We start from the raw sequence: 17588 nt of genomic DNA on the forward strand, positions 1-17588 counted from the left end.
AGTTATGTTCCAACTCACGCAACGTGGGTTTAATTACATGGATCAAAGTATGATAAGACATGAACTCAAAACTATATTCTAACCACTAAACTACAGTAGACAACATTAAACATTTAATAAGTGATATTTTGATTTGCCTCCTTAGAATTTAGAAGAGCTTTGTGAAGATGATTTATTAGACTGCATTGGTCTCTTAAAAAGTTACATAAGAGAGGCATCTGGGTGCCTTAGTCTTAAAGCGTCTGACTCTTGGTTTTGGCTCAGGTCGTGATCTCAGGGTCCTGGGATCGAGCCCCACGTGGGCTGTGAGCTCAGCGGAGAGCCGGCTTCTTCCTCTCCTCCCAGCTCGCTATCTCTGTCGCTCTGTCTCTCTCTCCCCCAAATAAATAAATAAAATCTTAAAAAAAAAAGTCACATAAGAAGGAAGAGGCATTAGGGCTGTGACCCCTTACTGACACTCTGGCTGCTGGGCTCCATGTCTCTTCAGTCCTACCCCAAGGTGCTCCATCCAGCACTGGAAAAGCCAAGGTTCCTGCATGGGGCTGGTGGTCTAGTGGGGGAACTATAGAAGTCAGTGGTCCTCTACTTTGTGAAACTGAAGGTACCGCAGATTCTGGTACCATGATTTTGTGAGACACTAAGTAAAAACACTGATGGTTAAATGGTGATGTGTCCTGTGACAGTGGTGTAGGGTGCATGAACCCACCATGCCCACCTTCCCCAGCTGGTAATTACTTTTAGTTCTTCTGAGGCATTTGGTGATTTCTTCTGCCTTTGGCTGCCCTGCTTGGCCTGTGCTAGGCAGTCCTTTCGCATGAAGCTTAATAAAACACCGAGCAGTTTCCTCTCTCTGGGCACGTAAAGCACCTGGTGGTTGCTTTACAAGATAATATGGAAGTGTGGTCATTTCTTCAAAGACAAGCCTTTGCTTTATGAATATAAAAGGGAAATCTGCCACTCCGTCTTCGCCTTTTTTAAAAAGATTTTATTTATTTAATTATTTATTATTTATTTATTTAGAATGCACGTGAGCAGGGGGGAGGGCAGAGAGACAAGAATCTCCAGCAGACTCCCTATTGAGTGTGGAGACCGATGTGGAGTCAATCTCACGACCCTGAGGTCATGACCTGAGCTGAAACTAAGTTGGACGGTTAACTGACTGAGCCATCAGGTATCCTGTCTTTGCCTTTCTGTGTAATGATAACTCCCATTCCATGGAGAAACATCGTGTACATAGTGACAGGGGGCTGATGAGGCAGGAGAACAGAGTGGGGGTGAGGGGGTAACTGGAGAGGTATCATAGAGGCACCGTCTGCTGACCGTCCCACTGCTTAGCAGCACCTTCACCACCGAGTCTGGGAAAGGAAAGGAGGCCAAACGCTAAATGTACTTTCTGGGGCTTAGGGCATAGCGGTAGGCAACACCAACAACATAATTTGCAGGGCCTAATGCAAAATGAAAATGTGGGGTGTGCTGTTGCAAAATTAAGGATTTCAAGATGGAGACAGCAGAATCTGACGCCGTGTGGGGCCCTTCTGAGCACGGGGTCCAGTGCTGCCTCACAGACTACACACTCACGAAGCGGGCCCTGCAGCCAGGGATGCTGCTTGTTGGCTCAGGGAAAAGGAGATTATGCTAAAATGAGATTTGGGGACCACATGTAGCTTTAGATTATCAGGGACATCATTTCTAGGCTCATGTAAATTGGCCCAGATGATGGAGTGTCAGCTGGAAAGCTCAGAGAGATTGTTAAAATGGAGGTAGAACTTTTTTTCTTTCTAAATTCTGCTTTTTAAATTTTTTTTTACTGTGGTAAAGTGCATATAACATTTATCATTTTAACCATTTTTAAAAGGTTTATTTATTTTAGAGAGAGAGCATGTGTGCATGAGCAGGGGGAAGGGCAGAGGGAGAAGCAAGCTCCCCGCTGAGCAGGGAGCCCAACTCGGGACTCCATCCCAGGACCCTGGGATCATGTCCTGAGCCAAAGGCAGATGCTTAACTGACTGAGCCACCCAGGCGCCCCACTTCTTAACCATTTTTAAGTGTACAATTCAGTGGCACTAAAAACATTCATAATGTCATATAACTATCAACATTCTCTTATACCTACTTTAGCATCCCTAGCAAAATTTCTGTACCCGTGAAACAATAACTCCCTGCCCCCTACCCTTTAATAACTTCTATTGCACTTTCGGTCTCTGTGCATTTGCTTCTTCCAGCTATCAAAGTAGAATTCTTAACTATTACAAATTTTTTCTAATGGTTTCAATCCCAAATGGTCCAGAACATCGGTGTTTTGAGAGTCCTCGGTCACCCTCACCTGCATATAGAGCAGATCTACCGCTGCTGGGCAGTCCATCAGCACGGAGTCCAGGGACGGGTCCAGGAACCTGTGTAATTCAGGAGCATTAAGTTCATTCATACGACATGGCTAATGGGCATACCTGGGAGCAGGTGCTCTCTGAAGTGGTGGCCCCCTACACTTTAAACTGAACCCCCCCTTTCTAACACCCCTCTCCTCACCTAGCTTTTGGTTTGTCCGTCCATCTCTCTGTCTCCTACTTTCTTTACACTGTAAGCTCTTGCCTGGTGGTCGCTGAGAGTAAAGATGCCAAACAATAAAGCTGATGGAAAATGGTCCACGGCCCCATTCACACTCAGCCGCACCATCAGTCCTCAAGTGTGCGTGCCCTCTCCCCACCCCACAGTACCTGATGTCTTCATCAGCCCCATACCCACATCTGTTGCCCAAGCTGCTCCCTTTGTCAGGCCCTCTGCCTCAGCCCTGCCCCCTCTGTCTCAGGCTCTGCATTCTAGCCTGAATGCTCTTTCCTGAGTAACCCTTGGGCTCTCACAGTCCCAGGAGTTAGATCACTCATCCTATTCATCCACACAGCCTTCCACGGTGCCTGTCACGGGACACGTACCTTTCTTTTCCAGCTCTATCTATGGCCCATCTCCCTCCCCCACACTCTACATTCCAACCATGTTTTCTCTCCTCTCCTCTGCTTGGAAGACCACTGCCCTCTCCCAGCCTCCATCCCTGATGCCTCTTCTGGCATCCTCTAGTCCCTACTCCCCAAGGTTTCCACTCCATCCTCTGTGCTTCCTTAGCACCGTGAATTCAGCCTGACCACTGCTCTAATAAGTTGATCTTGACACCAGGTATGCAGAGGCTGAGTCCTATTTGGAGTTGCCCCTGTGGACCTTCGCAAAGTGACTTGCAAACAGCAGGGCTCCATGTCTGTCTAATGGATCCAGAATCACTAGGATAAACTGAAACCATAGTTCCGGTTTAAGCACAGGAGCGGATTAAGAATGGATAGAAACGGTCAGGAAAGGGTCCCCACTGCAGCTGGTCTAAACCAATCTGAAAGCAGACGTAAGCAGAATCACTATACTTAGAACTGAATGGTTAATAGACCAATAGGATTGGCATGGACTAGGAAAGGATGAAAACGTAACTTGAAGATCACCTTCCTCCTTGGGGAGAAGCAAAGGAAGCACTCTGCTGTGTTCTATTTAGCTAATTTGCCATGCAGTGGATGCACCCTATTCTCTGCAGCAGAGAATAGCAACTGTTGTGTCAGAGCTAGAGAGGCCCCAGACTCACCCCACACTGGGACTCTGAGAGGCGAGGGCAGGCTCCCTCCAGTCTGGAAGGAACCACATCATAATTGGAGAGATGCATCAGAGAGTTCCAGACAGAGAAAAATCCCCCAAATGCTGGCTAGGCTTCATTGTGATGCTTCACCTGCTGGGAATCCCACAGCTCCTGGCAGCCAAGCTAGCCTCCCTGCTCCCACTCAGTCTTATCCTAGAAAGAGGAGAAGTCACCTTCAGGATCCTACTCCAGGCTCTCCCCCTCGGGGAACTTGACCCTCAGCTCTAACAACTGGAGTGGGACCTCATTTCTTCCCAGTTCCCATAAACAAAGGCAATCTGCCTGGATCCGAGATGCTGACATGTGAAAGACATTTTCTCTTGCACTGATGATCTAGAATATACCTACCTAATGAAGACAGAGGCAAAGCCCAATCCAACTAAAGCTTCAAGGTGAGGGACAGAATCCTCATGTCTTCTTTGATGTCAAGATCTCTGGAGAGCCCATGAGCAAAACAGTCTAAGCCCCAGGAATTTCTGTTGTTACTGTTGTTACTACTATCATTACTATCCTCAATACAACAGTAACAAACAAGACCAACATTTACTGAGCATGTGGAATTATTTTATTTAACTCTCATACTAATTGTATGAGGTAGACTCTTATTATTATCCCCATTTTACAGATAAAGAAACTGAGGCTTAGTGAGCTTGAGTAACTTGGCTAAGGTTATTCAGCTAAATCCTGAGAGGGCTGGGATTTAGATTCACATACTCTGATCCCAGGAACAATCATGCTCAGCCACTTGTTATCCTAAGCAGCTTCCAGAAACACTTAGATGGAACTGCTAAGGTTTCTCCTTTTTCCCTTCTTACGGTTCCATGCCACAGATTGTGACAGTTTCTCAGAATACTTTGAATAGCAGTATACGAACTTTTAGCCTTGCCCAGAATATCCTTCCAAAATTCGAAACCACAGACTGGAGCTCAAGCAAGGCATCACGAGGTCAAGATAGCTACTATTCCTAGATTACAAAATGCCTTTCTTAAAACTTCGGAGCTCAGATTACAGAATAGCTGGGCTGGGAGACAGTGAATCAAAGAAGCAATCCAATACAGCCATGGTGATAAACACTGCAAACTACAGATTATAGGATATATGTGGGGTGCTTCCTATTTTTTTTTAAGATTTATTTATTTGAGAGAGAGAGGGAGAGAGAGAACGGGGGGAGGGGCAGAGGGAAAGAATCTCAAGCAGTCTCCCCACTGAGCGTGGAGCCTGAGGCGGGGCTCTATCTGTGAACCCTGAGATCCATGACTGGGCAGAATTCAGGAGTCAGACGCTCAACCTCCTCAGGCACCCAGGCACCCCAGGGTGCTTCTTGTTATTTTCTGTTTGTTCGCTCTCCATAGGGCTTCTTGCTTCTGGGGGAAAGGGTAGTATTTTCTGCAAGGTGTTCAATCAATCTAGGAGTATGGCTGGCCCTGGTTTATACGAATTTATTGTTGGAATCCTTTAGGAATGTAAGCTGAATACTTAAGAGTTCAAATTCCCTGCAAGTTGGTTGAGTCCACTCTTTGCCTTTAGGGAGTTCCACCGTTCAACAGATGAATAGCACCTGCTTGTAATCATCAACAAATCCCTTCAATCAATACAGTTGATAATCCATTCCAAAGCAAGCCCACCACCTGCGGTTCCTCAGCATTCCTGCTTCGATCCCCACCCCAACAGCGCTTGCTTTTCAAGCCTTGTCTTCATGGCCACCATCTTCATGACAGCAACCCTCAAGTACTTTCTGGAGACCAGTGAAAGCCGTCCTCAACTGAATCCTATTGTTTAGGACAAATATTCTGGTTCATCCTCCACTCTCTCTACTCCATTGTCTCCTCTCAACTGTCCCTAAGTTCCTCGTCCCTCTCTAGCTTAGGTTGTGAGCTAACAGGCTGAGACCAACAAGTTCTCACCAGGAATCTAGAACATCCGCAAATATCTACCGTCACCATAACTGCTTACCACTTCCTCAGTCCAACCTTGCAGTTTTCCACATCCGTGCTTCGAAGACTCACATAAGGGAGTTCAAAGTCCACCAGTTTTTTCATGACTAGAGAAAGGGGAAAGAGAGTCTTACTGGTTGAAACAGCACATAGAGTTTACATACCGAGGCTCTGATATGAGAAAATAAAGCATTACCGTTAGAAAGAATAAAATCACAACAACAATATTTGTACATAATTTTTAACTTTCTGAAATCCCTTCAAAGATAAGTAGCATTCGATCCTCATCAAATATCAACACCTTCAGTGGGGGGTGTTTTAGTCTATGATACTGAAGAAGAACCTGAGGTCCAGAGAGGCCTAGTGCCTTTGCCAGCATGCCACTGAGCTCAGCGGCCAAGCCGCCACACAAACCCTTCAACGTCCAGCTCAACACCACCTCTCTGCGGCTTCTTGAGAATATATGTAAACTGCCTTCAGATAATCGATACCATTTCACAAGTAAATAACTTGTCATATCTTAGACATACACTGTAGAGAAATGCAAAAGTGATGTGAATCATACTGTCATCTTTCACTAACTCGTTACCTGTGGTTTCAGAATCTGAGAACTTTTTTATAGCACATTTCGTAGCAAACATTCCTTAACAAGAAGAAGTGATGGTGTGATGGGATGTCCTGACACCTGGAGTCTAGCACTCCAATTTTGAGGGGGCTGGGAAATGGCTGGTGGTCAGGGTCAAGGGTCAAGGTGAGATGGACATTAGGCCTGGGGCTGGGGAAGGCACAGGACGAAGTGCAGTTGCTGGAAGGACCTGATGTCTTGCTACTGTCTGTACCACCTTTCTGGAGTCGCTCACCTCACCCTGAACACAGACACAACTTCCCATCCCCCCACTTTTGACCCAGGGGCTGAGAGCAGAGGTAGGGCCCACACACCACCCCCACTCAGCTGTATCCCCTGCGTCCTGTGGCCTCAGCACCCGCCCACACCGGCCCTCCCCGCCTCCTGGCTGCCCTGCGTTCCTTCTCTCCTTACCAGAGAGTTTGCCCTCTTCGCAAAACCGAATGAGAAACAGGCCGAAGTAGCCCAAGAGCTCCTGACACAGTCCAATTCTGTGCGACACCACCTTTAACCGAAGACAAGAAAAGTTAGGAGTGTCTGCTTCCGGTGATGCGCAGAATTTGAAACTGCCTGTAAATGTCGCTAACAAGGGGGCTTTAATGGGCTGCAGACATTAAAAGGAATCTTTTCTGAATCTAAAAATGATAATACTGATTTTAGGAAATTAAGAAATTTTTAAAAATTAGAGTGAAAGAACAGAATCAGCTCCAACACACTGGATGTGAACTGGCTGGCTGTCCCTTGTCGGACACGGAGGGGCCTCCCAGAGAATTTGGTCTTGACCGTCCACTGGGGGGCAGCAGCCATTCTCCATGTCTGTCAGTCCTTCTGTGGTATCTGCCACGGGGCCCCCACACCAGTTTACCTTCCTATGGGCTGGCTTATCCGACACTGGGAGAAGGGACTTGCCCCACCACTTGGCTGGCATATGACAAGTGTACGGGCTACTGGCCGTCTTTGACCCCCTGGGCCTGCTTCTGTCTGACGCCTCCTGTGACGGTCAAGTCTAATTTATATGGCGTTTGCTCAGTGAAACCTCAGATCTCAGGCACAGGCTGCTCTCATTTCATGTTCCTCACTGGCCCTTCTGTCAAGCGGCTTTCATTTCAACACCAATGGTTTCATTTTTGCCAGGGGGTCATGAGGCTGGAAACTCATCATGTCTTACCTCAACTCCCCTTCCCTCAGCGGGAATGTCCATGTTACCACAGATTCTCCCCTTCTTCATCCTCCCACACCCTTCCTCCTGCAGACTGGGCTCCAGAGTGATTCTTTGCTTGCACACCCTGAATTCACTAGATCACCTCTGTGACACGAGGATTCGCCTTTACTGCCGTGTGTGTGAGCTGATGTTTTAAGCATGGCTCCAAGCTCCCAAGGTGGCAGTTGTACAGACACGAGGCTCAAAGGGGTACTTCTCTTGTCAGAGATCTGTAAATCACCCCACGAGACAGTCTTATTATGTGGATAATAGGAGTGGGTGTTTTCGGCATAGCTTTGAAAATAAAGAAGAGCCTGGGAACTTTTTACAAGTTCACTCAAGGCTTATCCCCATTTGCCTTCTTTCTACCTCACCCATCATGCAAAAACCCCAAACCAAAACCCAGTGCTCCTGTGTGCGCAGGGGTGAGGGTGTGCTGGGATGTAACAGATTGCAAAGGCATCTTTTCCTAGAGTGTGATCCATGTCCATTCAGATTAGATTTCTCTCTTCTCCAACTTGTTCAGTGAAAACAGCAAGCTCACATGCCAAGGCAGATAAAGGAGTGGGGAGGCAAGAAGAATGGAGAAGGCTTTTATAATTTATAAAGACATAAACACACACACCTTCTTCAGGAGGAGTAAGCATTGACAAAAAGAGACACAATAATATTTTCTTCTTAGCAAATGTTAAGGTTACTTCAAAACACAACCACCACCAATAAAACCACGTTAGCGCAAATGCATTAAAAACCAAAATGAGATTTTAGCTTGTTGTTGGTTCTTTAAGGAGCCCAGCAGGATGGCGGTGAGATGGACAGTGGGGGCGAGTGTGCTTGAGGAGATATAAACAATGATTTTCAATTACAAAATTTAAATTACATTTTTATGCAAGCTGGAAAAGTTCCTAGCCCCTGGGAGAGAATTCACCTGTCTGCCTGACCAATTGCTCACTTTACTTTTTATAGAAACTCCACCACTTCGAGGGCAGAACATCCAGGTAAACTTACCTGATGTTAATGATGTCAGTGTTAGGGGTCTGAATTTCTCACAAGTCAGTGTGATTAGAAGAGGGAAAGCAAATTTTTCTGAGATCACAAATGCACCTCGTTAAACTTATGCTGTTAGTTACAAGGGGAACTGCGCAAAATAGATGGTATTGTGGGACCCTAGACTTACTACCCTACTCAGTACTGACTCAACACTCCCTCTGACATCAATAATAATACTCACAATGAGAAATAACCATAACCACCACTGTTGATGGAACATGAGCTATTTCTATAATTACTTAGACACTGTCTTGAAAGGCTAAGCAACTTACCCAAACTCACACAGCTATGACATGGCAGTGCTGTCATTTGAATCCAGCTCTGGCTCTAAACCCAGGATAGAGGAGACCCCAAACCCCCACCGGCAGCCAACTTCAGCTGCCGTTACGTCTAAACAGGCCCGTGAGCCCAGCATGTGAAAAACATGTCAATAATGATACTGTCAGGCAGGGCAGGGGCTCTCCAGTTCTCCATAAGCCCCACCATTCCTAAATTATCTCACATCCCTCATCTCCATCCCTGGGCTACGAGCCTGGCCCTGGAGGTGTCTGCGTTTGTGGCCTCTACCCTTCTATACTGTCCTCCTCCTTCACTGATGTGTCATTCTCCCACTGTGTAGGTCCCGGGAGGGCAATTTAGGGAACAGTGTTTTTGTATTTGAGAGATTTTTTTAGTTTTTTGTATAAATCCCCTCAGGCATTAAGTGTCAAGGGCCTTTGATGCTTTTTAGAAAGGTCATTCTGGAGGTCAGGATACAAGATTGGCAAGACTGGAAGTAGGGACTAGTTTTGGGGGCTGCTATAGAAATCTAGCCGAGAAATGAGGGCTCAAACTAAGGGTGTGAGGATGGAGAGGGGGAAATGGAAGACAGGAATTATTAGGAGAGAGACTTGGGACACAAGGTCAGTAGGATTCGGGGGGTCGGAGGTGGTGAAGGAGGGGACCCTAGGGTAACTCCTCATGGCCTCAGCGATGAGGGGACTGCTGGTCCCGTTCAACCAGGACAGCTACAGGAGCCAAGACAAGTTTGTGTGCAGTGACTTTCATAGGAAGGAAGGTCCAAAACGGTCACTCTTAGGCAGAACCAAGACCCTAGAAAAGGGACATTTCCTTGTCTGGGGACAAAACTGCTCTTTGGAGGCCAGGAGGTCATGGGCCGGCTTAAATCTCCAGGCTAGAAAGAGGAGCCATGATGTAGGGAGAGGCCGTCCACACACAACACAGTCTCAGGTAAAGGTGGGCTCGAGGGCTGGGAACCCAACAGGGAGGGCTTGTTTCTTGCCCAGAAGTTATCAGGTACCATGTCCCCAGCACAAGAATGTTCTGTCCTTGGGAAGGCCCTAGAAACTTCCTGACCTTCATCTGTTTATAACTTTTTATTTTCCCTCACATACTTCTCTGGAGAGTTAGAAATAAAACCCTCCAAAGGAAAAGGACCTGAGAACAGTGTGTGGGTGTGAGAAGCCAGTGTCCCCTTGATGCCCAGGGGAGGGAAGAAAGGCCCTGGGGACAGAGTCCGTAACGGCCGCCATCCAAAGACAGGGGGGATAGTCTCTGGGTCTTTTCCTCAGGCTCTTCACAGAACCAAGTAGAATGCAGGTCTGGCCCTCTGGATCCAGAGTTAGACCTGCTGGGGTATTGGCTTCAGGGGTTTTCCCTGTGGGGGAGGAGGGACAACACTCAGCCTTTGAGAATTCCTCTGTCACTCTCTGACAAAACCTGTCACCAGCCTACCTGGGTACAGCCTGTTTCAGACTCATCTGGATTCCACTCCGTTTCCTGCTCCCAACTATGAGGCATCCCATAATAAAGCACTTGGCATATTTCCAGGGCACATCCTTGGCTGAGTCCCAGGTGACTGACAGCAGCCTTAGGAAGGGCCTAAAAGATGTCTGGGAAGTTGATGTCCACAAGGAGAGTAAAACCAAAGACACTTTGGAGGATTGGCTGTAGCTCAGATTCCTTGGTCCGTCTCCCAGAAAATCCCAGCATCTCAACAGATATGTCATCCAGAGTAAAATGATAGGCAGGAAGCTTCTGGAAGGTAACCTTATCCTAGTTCCTGCCTTCAAACAGAACGATTCCTAAGTTTGGTTCTGGAGTTTAGACAAAGTTTACCTCTAGGACTCTTTCAGCAGTATCTGATGTTAGAATTTCAACTGGAATATTCCTTCCATCTGGCAGAAATATATCCAGAGAGGCTGTCTTGGTAGCGATGCTAAATGTGTCCTGCAACCAAAAGAAAAGTCCAGTGAGCCCCCACAGTGCCCTTCACTGGGGCACACGGAGCAGGAACAGTCAGTAACTTCCTCCACCCGGACCCTCAGGACATACGTGTCCAGAAACACCCAGAGCTGACTGCAGAGATTTGGGAGATGGTGTCTTGAGGGGCAGGGTGGGGTAAGGAAGCATGTAGAGAGGCCAAGACAAAGCAATGACATGCAGCTTGAATAATTTCCAAATAAACAATAAGGCATCCATTTCGGGGGGGGGGAAGCTATCCATGTGACCCTGGGGCATCTCAGATTTTAATTCTCATTTTGAATATTTCCAGGTCTCCCTAAAAGTCCATAATCTGCAATGATTTATGATTCTGCTACAGCAAAATCTGAAGTGTGCAAACCATGAGGCCTGAATGAGGAAGCATGTCACTACCTGGTGAGTAAGTGTCCAGCTGATGGCCAGCACCCCCAGCTCAGTCTTGCATCTTTGCACTTATGCATTCTGCAAGGGGATATGTGTGCACTAGGGACGACTGCGAACCTGGGGGCCTGTAAAGTTCTTGGATGGAATGCTCTAAAATGTCAAGGACATGCTAGAGACACTGGGAAGGAGTGTCTTCAGAGTTTGGGAAAGGGTGAAGCTGAAATTTGTGCTCAGTTACCACAGAGAGAGGGATCTCAGGGGGAGGCATAGGCCAGTGGCCGCCCAACTGAGCCTCATAGGGCAACTGCATCTGGGGGAAGGCTGTCTTTAGAACCTCCCAAGTGGGATGCTGTCAGTCCACAGGGCTGCCTTTTCTCTGGGAGGTGGATTCAGGGCACGGCCTTTCTGATCCCAGGTTGTACAACAAGATTAAACCCTAATGCACCAACGCATCCCCTGTATGCAATGAGTTCACTTCTGTCCTAGGCATTTAGAATGGCAGTGATTATGTATCATCCTGGGGAGAACAGAGAAAAGAGTCACTCAAATCACTGTCTGTGTTCTAAGCCTACCGTATAAGCTAGAATATTAGTAATACAGGGGTGCCTAGACAATGTGCACCCAGCCCAGGTTACTGACTTCCTGGTATCAGGCTGGGGAAGAGAAGAACCAAATGATCAACCCTAAGATTGTTTGGAGATCACAGAATTGGGCTCAGGTGAGCTGACCAACTGGGAACCTTTCCCCTCAACAGGCAACACCTCCCCTTTCCCCACCCCCACCACATTCACAGATACAACAGATCAGGTTTTGTAGGCAACTGGGGGAATCCAACAACTCGATTGCATTACCCAGGTACCTTCTCAAAAGGCCAATCACATTAATGACAGGCTTATTTTTCCTAATTTTATTATCAAAAGGCAAGCTTTGACTTTAAATTTTAACTATGCCCTCCCCGCCATGTACTTACAATTACTAAGTTTCTAGGGGTTCCCCCCGAATAATTGTTGCATAGCCCCTTTCTAGGTACCTCTTTGCCTAGATGTTGGTTCTTCAAGTTTCGGGGCCTATAATCACAGAGATCTCTTACCTCAGGGGAAAAACACTCAAAATGAATGAAAAGAATGCCATTGCTTTCTGGTAAGATTCTGAAGGAAAGCCTAGCATTAATTTATATTACCTCAGTGCAACTCCCAACTCAAACTAAGTTGCAGACTGGTAAGACAGCTAAACTACAGGAACAGCTAAAATGATATAAATGCATACCTTTATTACATTCTTCTGCAAAAGCGAGAAAGCAGATTGGATTGATAGAGCGGGTCAGATTATAGAGGCCCCTGAAAGCAGATACTTGAGGATTTTATTTAAAAGGCAAAAGGAAGCGGAAGGATGGAAACAGAGTTATGGAAAAATCTGTCTGGTAGTGTGGTGAAAATGGGCGGGAAGAGAGAGCGGGGGTGGGGGTGGGGGACACTCAGAGGTTAGCTGCAGCAACCCCCTTGGAGGTACCAAGGGACTGGGCTGGACCATGTGAGGAAACGGGCTCCAAACCCAGTTCCCACACTCACCACACAGGACCTTGTGCAAACCCGGAAAGGTTACTTGCCCCCTGTGTTCCTCATTCCTTCAGCTCCATATCCTTATTACCATAAGGATGGCAATAGTGTCCACCTCATAGGTCTGTCGTCAAGATTCAAGGAAGCAACATGTGCAACTTGGAACGGCACTCACTACAAACACCCAACTAGTGGCTGTATTATTGTTTTGTTATTGCTAGTGGAAGGAATGAGGAGGAAGTTATGTCCCTTTGATTAGAACGAACACCAACAGATAAGAAATAAAGGATTCAAGGAAAGAGTCAGGAAGATATTTTTAACATTCGTATCCAATCCGGTTCTGTGTTGTGCATATTTTACATCTTATACCAGTATCTCTTGAATCCATCCACTTTTCATCTCCACCACCAGCGCCTTTGACCCAGCCGACATCTCTCCCTAGACTCCTGCCATGGCCTCCTGGCTTCCATTGTTTTGTTTTTTTTCAAATTTATTTGTGTGAGAGAGAGAGCACATGAGCAGGGGGTAGGGGGCAGAGGGAAAGGGAGAAGCAGACACCCCACTGATCAGGGAGCCCAATGCGGGGCTCAATCCCAGGACCCTGGGATCACAACACGAACCAAAGGCAGACGCTTAACCACCTGAGCCACCCAGGTGCCCCCATTCTTACCCCACTACAAAGCACTCTCCACATAGCAGCCAAAGAAATATTTTAAAAGTGCAAACCTAAAAATGTCCTCCCCTTGCTTAAAAAACCTTCAAAAGTCCTTCCCTTGCTCATGGAAGACAGCTATACTCACGGCTATACCACCAGCACCGGCCTTAACATTGCTCACAGGTTGCTATAAGGAAAAAGATGGTTTTTCTCTACTCACACCACTTCTGACACTATACATCTGGTTAGCACAGACCCCACAGGTTAAGAGCTCAGACCCACAAGACAGCCCCTCCCCAATTTCAGATGCCAATCACAAGTCCAGGCCTCCCATACTTCTGACCAACCAGCTAGAAATCAGGGGTTCCCATGACACCCTCCTCAAGATCGGTAATTTTCTAGAATGGCTCGCAGAACTCAGGAAAGCTCTTTTTACCTATCATTACCCACTTATTATGAAGGACACAACCCAGAAACAGCCAAATGGAAAAGATGCGTTAGGGAAAGGCATGTGGAAAGGGGCAAAGAGCTTCCATACCCTCTCTGGGCACACCACCCTGCCAGCATCTCAGCATGTTCACCAACTCAAGCTCTCTGCACCCCACAGTTCAGGGATTTTTAGGGAGGCTTCATCACACAGGCATGTGATAAACATTCTTAAGAGGAAATAAGGAAATAGTCACTTCTCAGATCCCCCAAGGAAAGCCAGAGTGAGCTAAACTTCCCAGGTCAGTAGGTTGCCCTTAACTTCCCAGGCGCACAAACGCTACTCCAAATACCTTCTCGGTCTTCTTTTTCTCAAACACATTGTTCACACAAGGCCACAGAACACTACAGTTTAAGAATCCAGAACATTAAAAAAGCCTTTGAAGACTTTGATTTTGCCTTTTCGAAAATCCTTCTATCTCCAAGGAGATCAGAGGGCAAAAACATAGAATAGAGTAAGTGAAGGGAGTCTAGACACACACAATAAGAGGGACTTGGTTAGGGGCAGGGCTGGGTGGGATACCACCACTCTAGAAATACTTCATAACATCCTTGGAGCAGGGGCTCTGGATCCAGGCTCCTTGAGTTCAGATCCCAGCTCTTTCATGTATGAGATATATGCCCTTGGATAAGTTACTTCCCTTGAAAAAGAGATCCTAATGGCACCTCCTTCAACAAGTTGTGGGGGATAAAGGAGAGAGTGCACATAAAGCAGCAGGCCTTGCCCAGATTAAATCACTCTGTAGAGGGAAACCCCTCTTGTTTTTGCAACTTGCATATGATGATCCTTGATGAAGGCTTTCCTCAGGAGGGCTCCAGGAAGCTTGCATGCATTCAAGTTTCTAGTGTCCCGTGTCCTTGCCCAGAGAAAAGATGCTCTTGCACTGCTGAGCCCGGAGAGCCGGGCCTGGGAGCATTTGATTACATGGCAATAATCACTTGGCAAATGCAGGCCAAGCACTTATCAGCAGCGGTGAAAATATGCAGGTCTGTAGAATATTGAGCTGGGCAAAATGCCTAATCCCTGTTCCTCGGGCTCCTTTCACAGTCTGGCAAATCCATGTATCACCAGTGCACATTCCAGTTCTTCCAGCTCCTGTGCGCCCTGCACTAGCAATCTGGCGGCAAGCTCGGTGGGCCAACGCTCTCCTGCATTTACTGCATCTATTTACCGCCAGTAAATGGCTCCGGCCCTGCAAGGTGATCGGGGAAGGGTCTCCTGGAAGTTGGAGTAGACTCAGCCTCAATGTTAAGTGGCTACTGCTTCCCTTTTACTAATATCAGTACGGAGGCTTCCAGAACGCCAGATACTACGTGGTTTGTTGCTTTGTCCCTAACGGGAAGAAGAAGCTAGAGGATAATCTGATCTCCCTGCCCACCCTAGAGATCTTCCAATACCAGCTTAGCTGTCACTTCGTGTAGAAGGTTCCCCAGACACACACTCACCCTATGGCAGTGTGTCCTGGTCCTTTTCTCACGGGTCACACGTAGAGAATGATATTGGTACTTCACACTGGGGTAAGTGGGGACAAAGCCACTAGTGTGGCAGGGTCCACACATGCTGCACCAGGGCTGAGAGGACAGAAATCTCACACAGCCCTAACCTTTTTCTGGGTCATGGCCCTGCCTCACAGTGCGTGCTCCTTCATCACGGTGCGTGCTCCTTCATCACGGTGCACGCTCCTGTATCACGGTGCACAGTCCCGTCTCATAGTGTGTGCGCCTGTATCACAGCGCGCTGTCCCATCTTACGGCGCATGCTCCTGCATCACGGCGCGTGCTCCTGTATCACGGTGCGTGGCCCCATCTCACGGAGCGTGCTCCTTCATCATGGTGCGCACTCCTGTATCATGGTGCGCGCTGCTGTATCATGGGGCACGGTCCCATCTAACAGCGCGTGTGCCTGTATCACAGCGTGTGGTCCCGTCTCACAGCACGTGTTCCTGCGTCACGGTGCGTGCTCCTGCGTCCGGGTGCACGCTCCTGTATCACGGTGTGTGGCCCTGTCTCACAGTACTCATTACATTTAGTGTCATGCCCAGTGACTTTTCTATCTCCCCATCAAGCCGGTAAACTCCGTGAGTTACACTGGGTGCTATTTACTGGTGTCTCCCCCACCTCTAGAGCAGTGTTGGCTCTCGGCGGTGGGCATTCACTACGTATTTGTTCAATGTATGAATGATAAAGGGCAGCATAGGGGCGCCTGGGTGGCACAGTCGTTAAGCATCTGCCTTCGGCTCAGGGCGTGATCCCAGCGTTCTCGGATCTAGCCCCACATCAGGCTCCTCCGCTAGGAGCCTGCTTCTTCCTCTCCCACTCCCCCTGCTTGTGTCCCCTCTCTCGCTGGCTGTCTCTCTCTCTCAAATTAATAAATAAAATCTTAAAAAAAAAAAGGGCAGCATAAAGCAGGACAGGGATGCAGTGAACACAGAATGACCTTCCTGATTTAAGTTCCTTTTTCAAAATCATCAACCTCCTTTATAAACATCTTTAGAAGCAAAGCTACCTCTATCCTGCTCTCCTTTTGGAGACAAACAGAAAAGAACTGGAAGGAAAATCATCCTTGAAGAAGTTGAAAATTGTCCCAAGCCTGAACCATTACGGGGTTTTCAGAGGGGCCGCCAAGTGCAGTGAAAATCAGACCTGGTCAGGGGGTAGAGAAGCAGAGGTATCCAGGTGCCAGGGAACTCAAGACACACGGACGCCCTCTTCAAGCAGTTAATCCCCAGGGACTAGCACGTCTGGGAGTACAACTGCAAGCCCATTTGACACTACCTAGTGGCAGGGGGGGCCAAAAAAATGTGCAGACACACCATCTTTGCAAAAGCATTCTCTCAGCATGGTTGGGAAGAGAAGAAAGGACTGGTGTTAATGGTAGCAAGTACTTTGTAAGTGTTAAGTTTGCCAGATGATATTTAAGTGCTTTAAGAGATATTGAAGGCTTACTTAATCTTCAAAACAACCCTGTGAGGCAAGAGCGATTCTCCCTATTTTATAGATGGAGAAACTGAGATACCAAGAGGCTAAGTAAATTGCCCCAAGCCATACAAATTGAAAAGAGGGCAGCCAAAAAATTTTTTAATGTTTTCTTATTATGTTAGTCACCATACAGTACATCCCTGGTTTATGATGTAAAGTTTGATGCTTCATTAGTTGCGTATAACACCCAGTGCACCATGCAATACGTGCCCTCCTTACTACCCAACCAGTCTATCCCATTCCCCACCCCCTCCCCTCTGAAGCCCTCAGTTTGTTTCTTAGAGTCCATAGTCTCTCATGCTTCATTCCCCCTTCTTATTACCCCCCCCTTTCTTTATCCCTTTCTTCCCCTACTGATCTTCCTAGTTCTTATGTTCCATAGATGAGAGAAATCATAGATAATTGTCTTTCTCTGCTTGACTTACTTCACTTAGCACTATCTCCTCCAGTGCCGTCCGTGTTGCAGCAAATGTTGAGAACTCGTTCTTTCTGATAGCTGAGTGATATTCCATTGTATATATGGACCACAACTTCTTAATCCAGTCATCTGTTGAAGGGCATCTTGGTTCCTTCCATGATTTAGCTCTTGTGGACAATGCTGCTATGAACATTGGGGTGCAAATGGCCCTTCTCTTCACTACGTCTGTATCTTTAGGGTAAATACCCAGTTGCAATGGCTGGGTCATAGGGTAGCTCAATTTTTAACTTTTTAAAGGATCTCCACACTATTTTCCAGAGTGGCTGCACCAACTTGCATTCCCACCAGCAATGTAGGAGGGATCCCCTTTC

At 47.2% G+C, this 17588-nt stretch overlaps 1 protein-coding gene across 1 annotated transcript in view; it reads right to left on the minus strand.

The window, feature by feature from the left end:
* Positions 1 to 17588, minus strand: part of SNX31 (sorting nexin 31) — a 61062-nt gene that overhangs the window by 25371 nt on the left and 18103 nt on the right. Inside the window, exons 5-8 of the mRNA XM_011237336.3 lie at positions 10596 to 10706; positions 6641 to 6731; positions 5621 to 5708; positions 2324 to 2393 (exon numbers count right to left, since the gene is read on the minus strand). Of these exons, the coding sequence (XP_011235638.2) occupies positions 2324 to 2393; positions 5621 to 5708; positions 6641 to 6731; positions 10596 to 10706 (360 nt within the window). The remainder of the gene's footprint in view (positions 1 to 2323; positions 2394 to 5620; positions 5709 to 6640; positions 6732 to 10595; positions 10707 to 17588) is intronic.

This window comes from Ailuropoda melanoleuca, chromosome 9 (assembly GCF_002007445.2).
Source record: "Ailuropoda melanoleuca isolate Jingjing chromosome 9, ASM200744v2, whole genome shotgun sequence".
In the NCBI taxonomy this organism is placed as follows: Eukaryota; Metazoa; Chordata; class Mammalia; order Carnivora; family Ursidae; genus Ailuropoda; species Ailuropoda melanoleuca.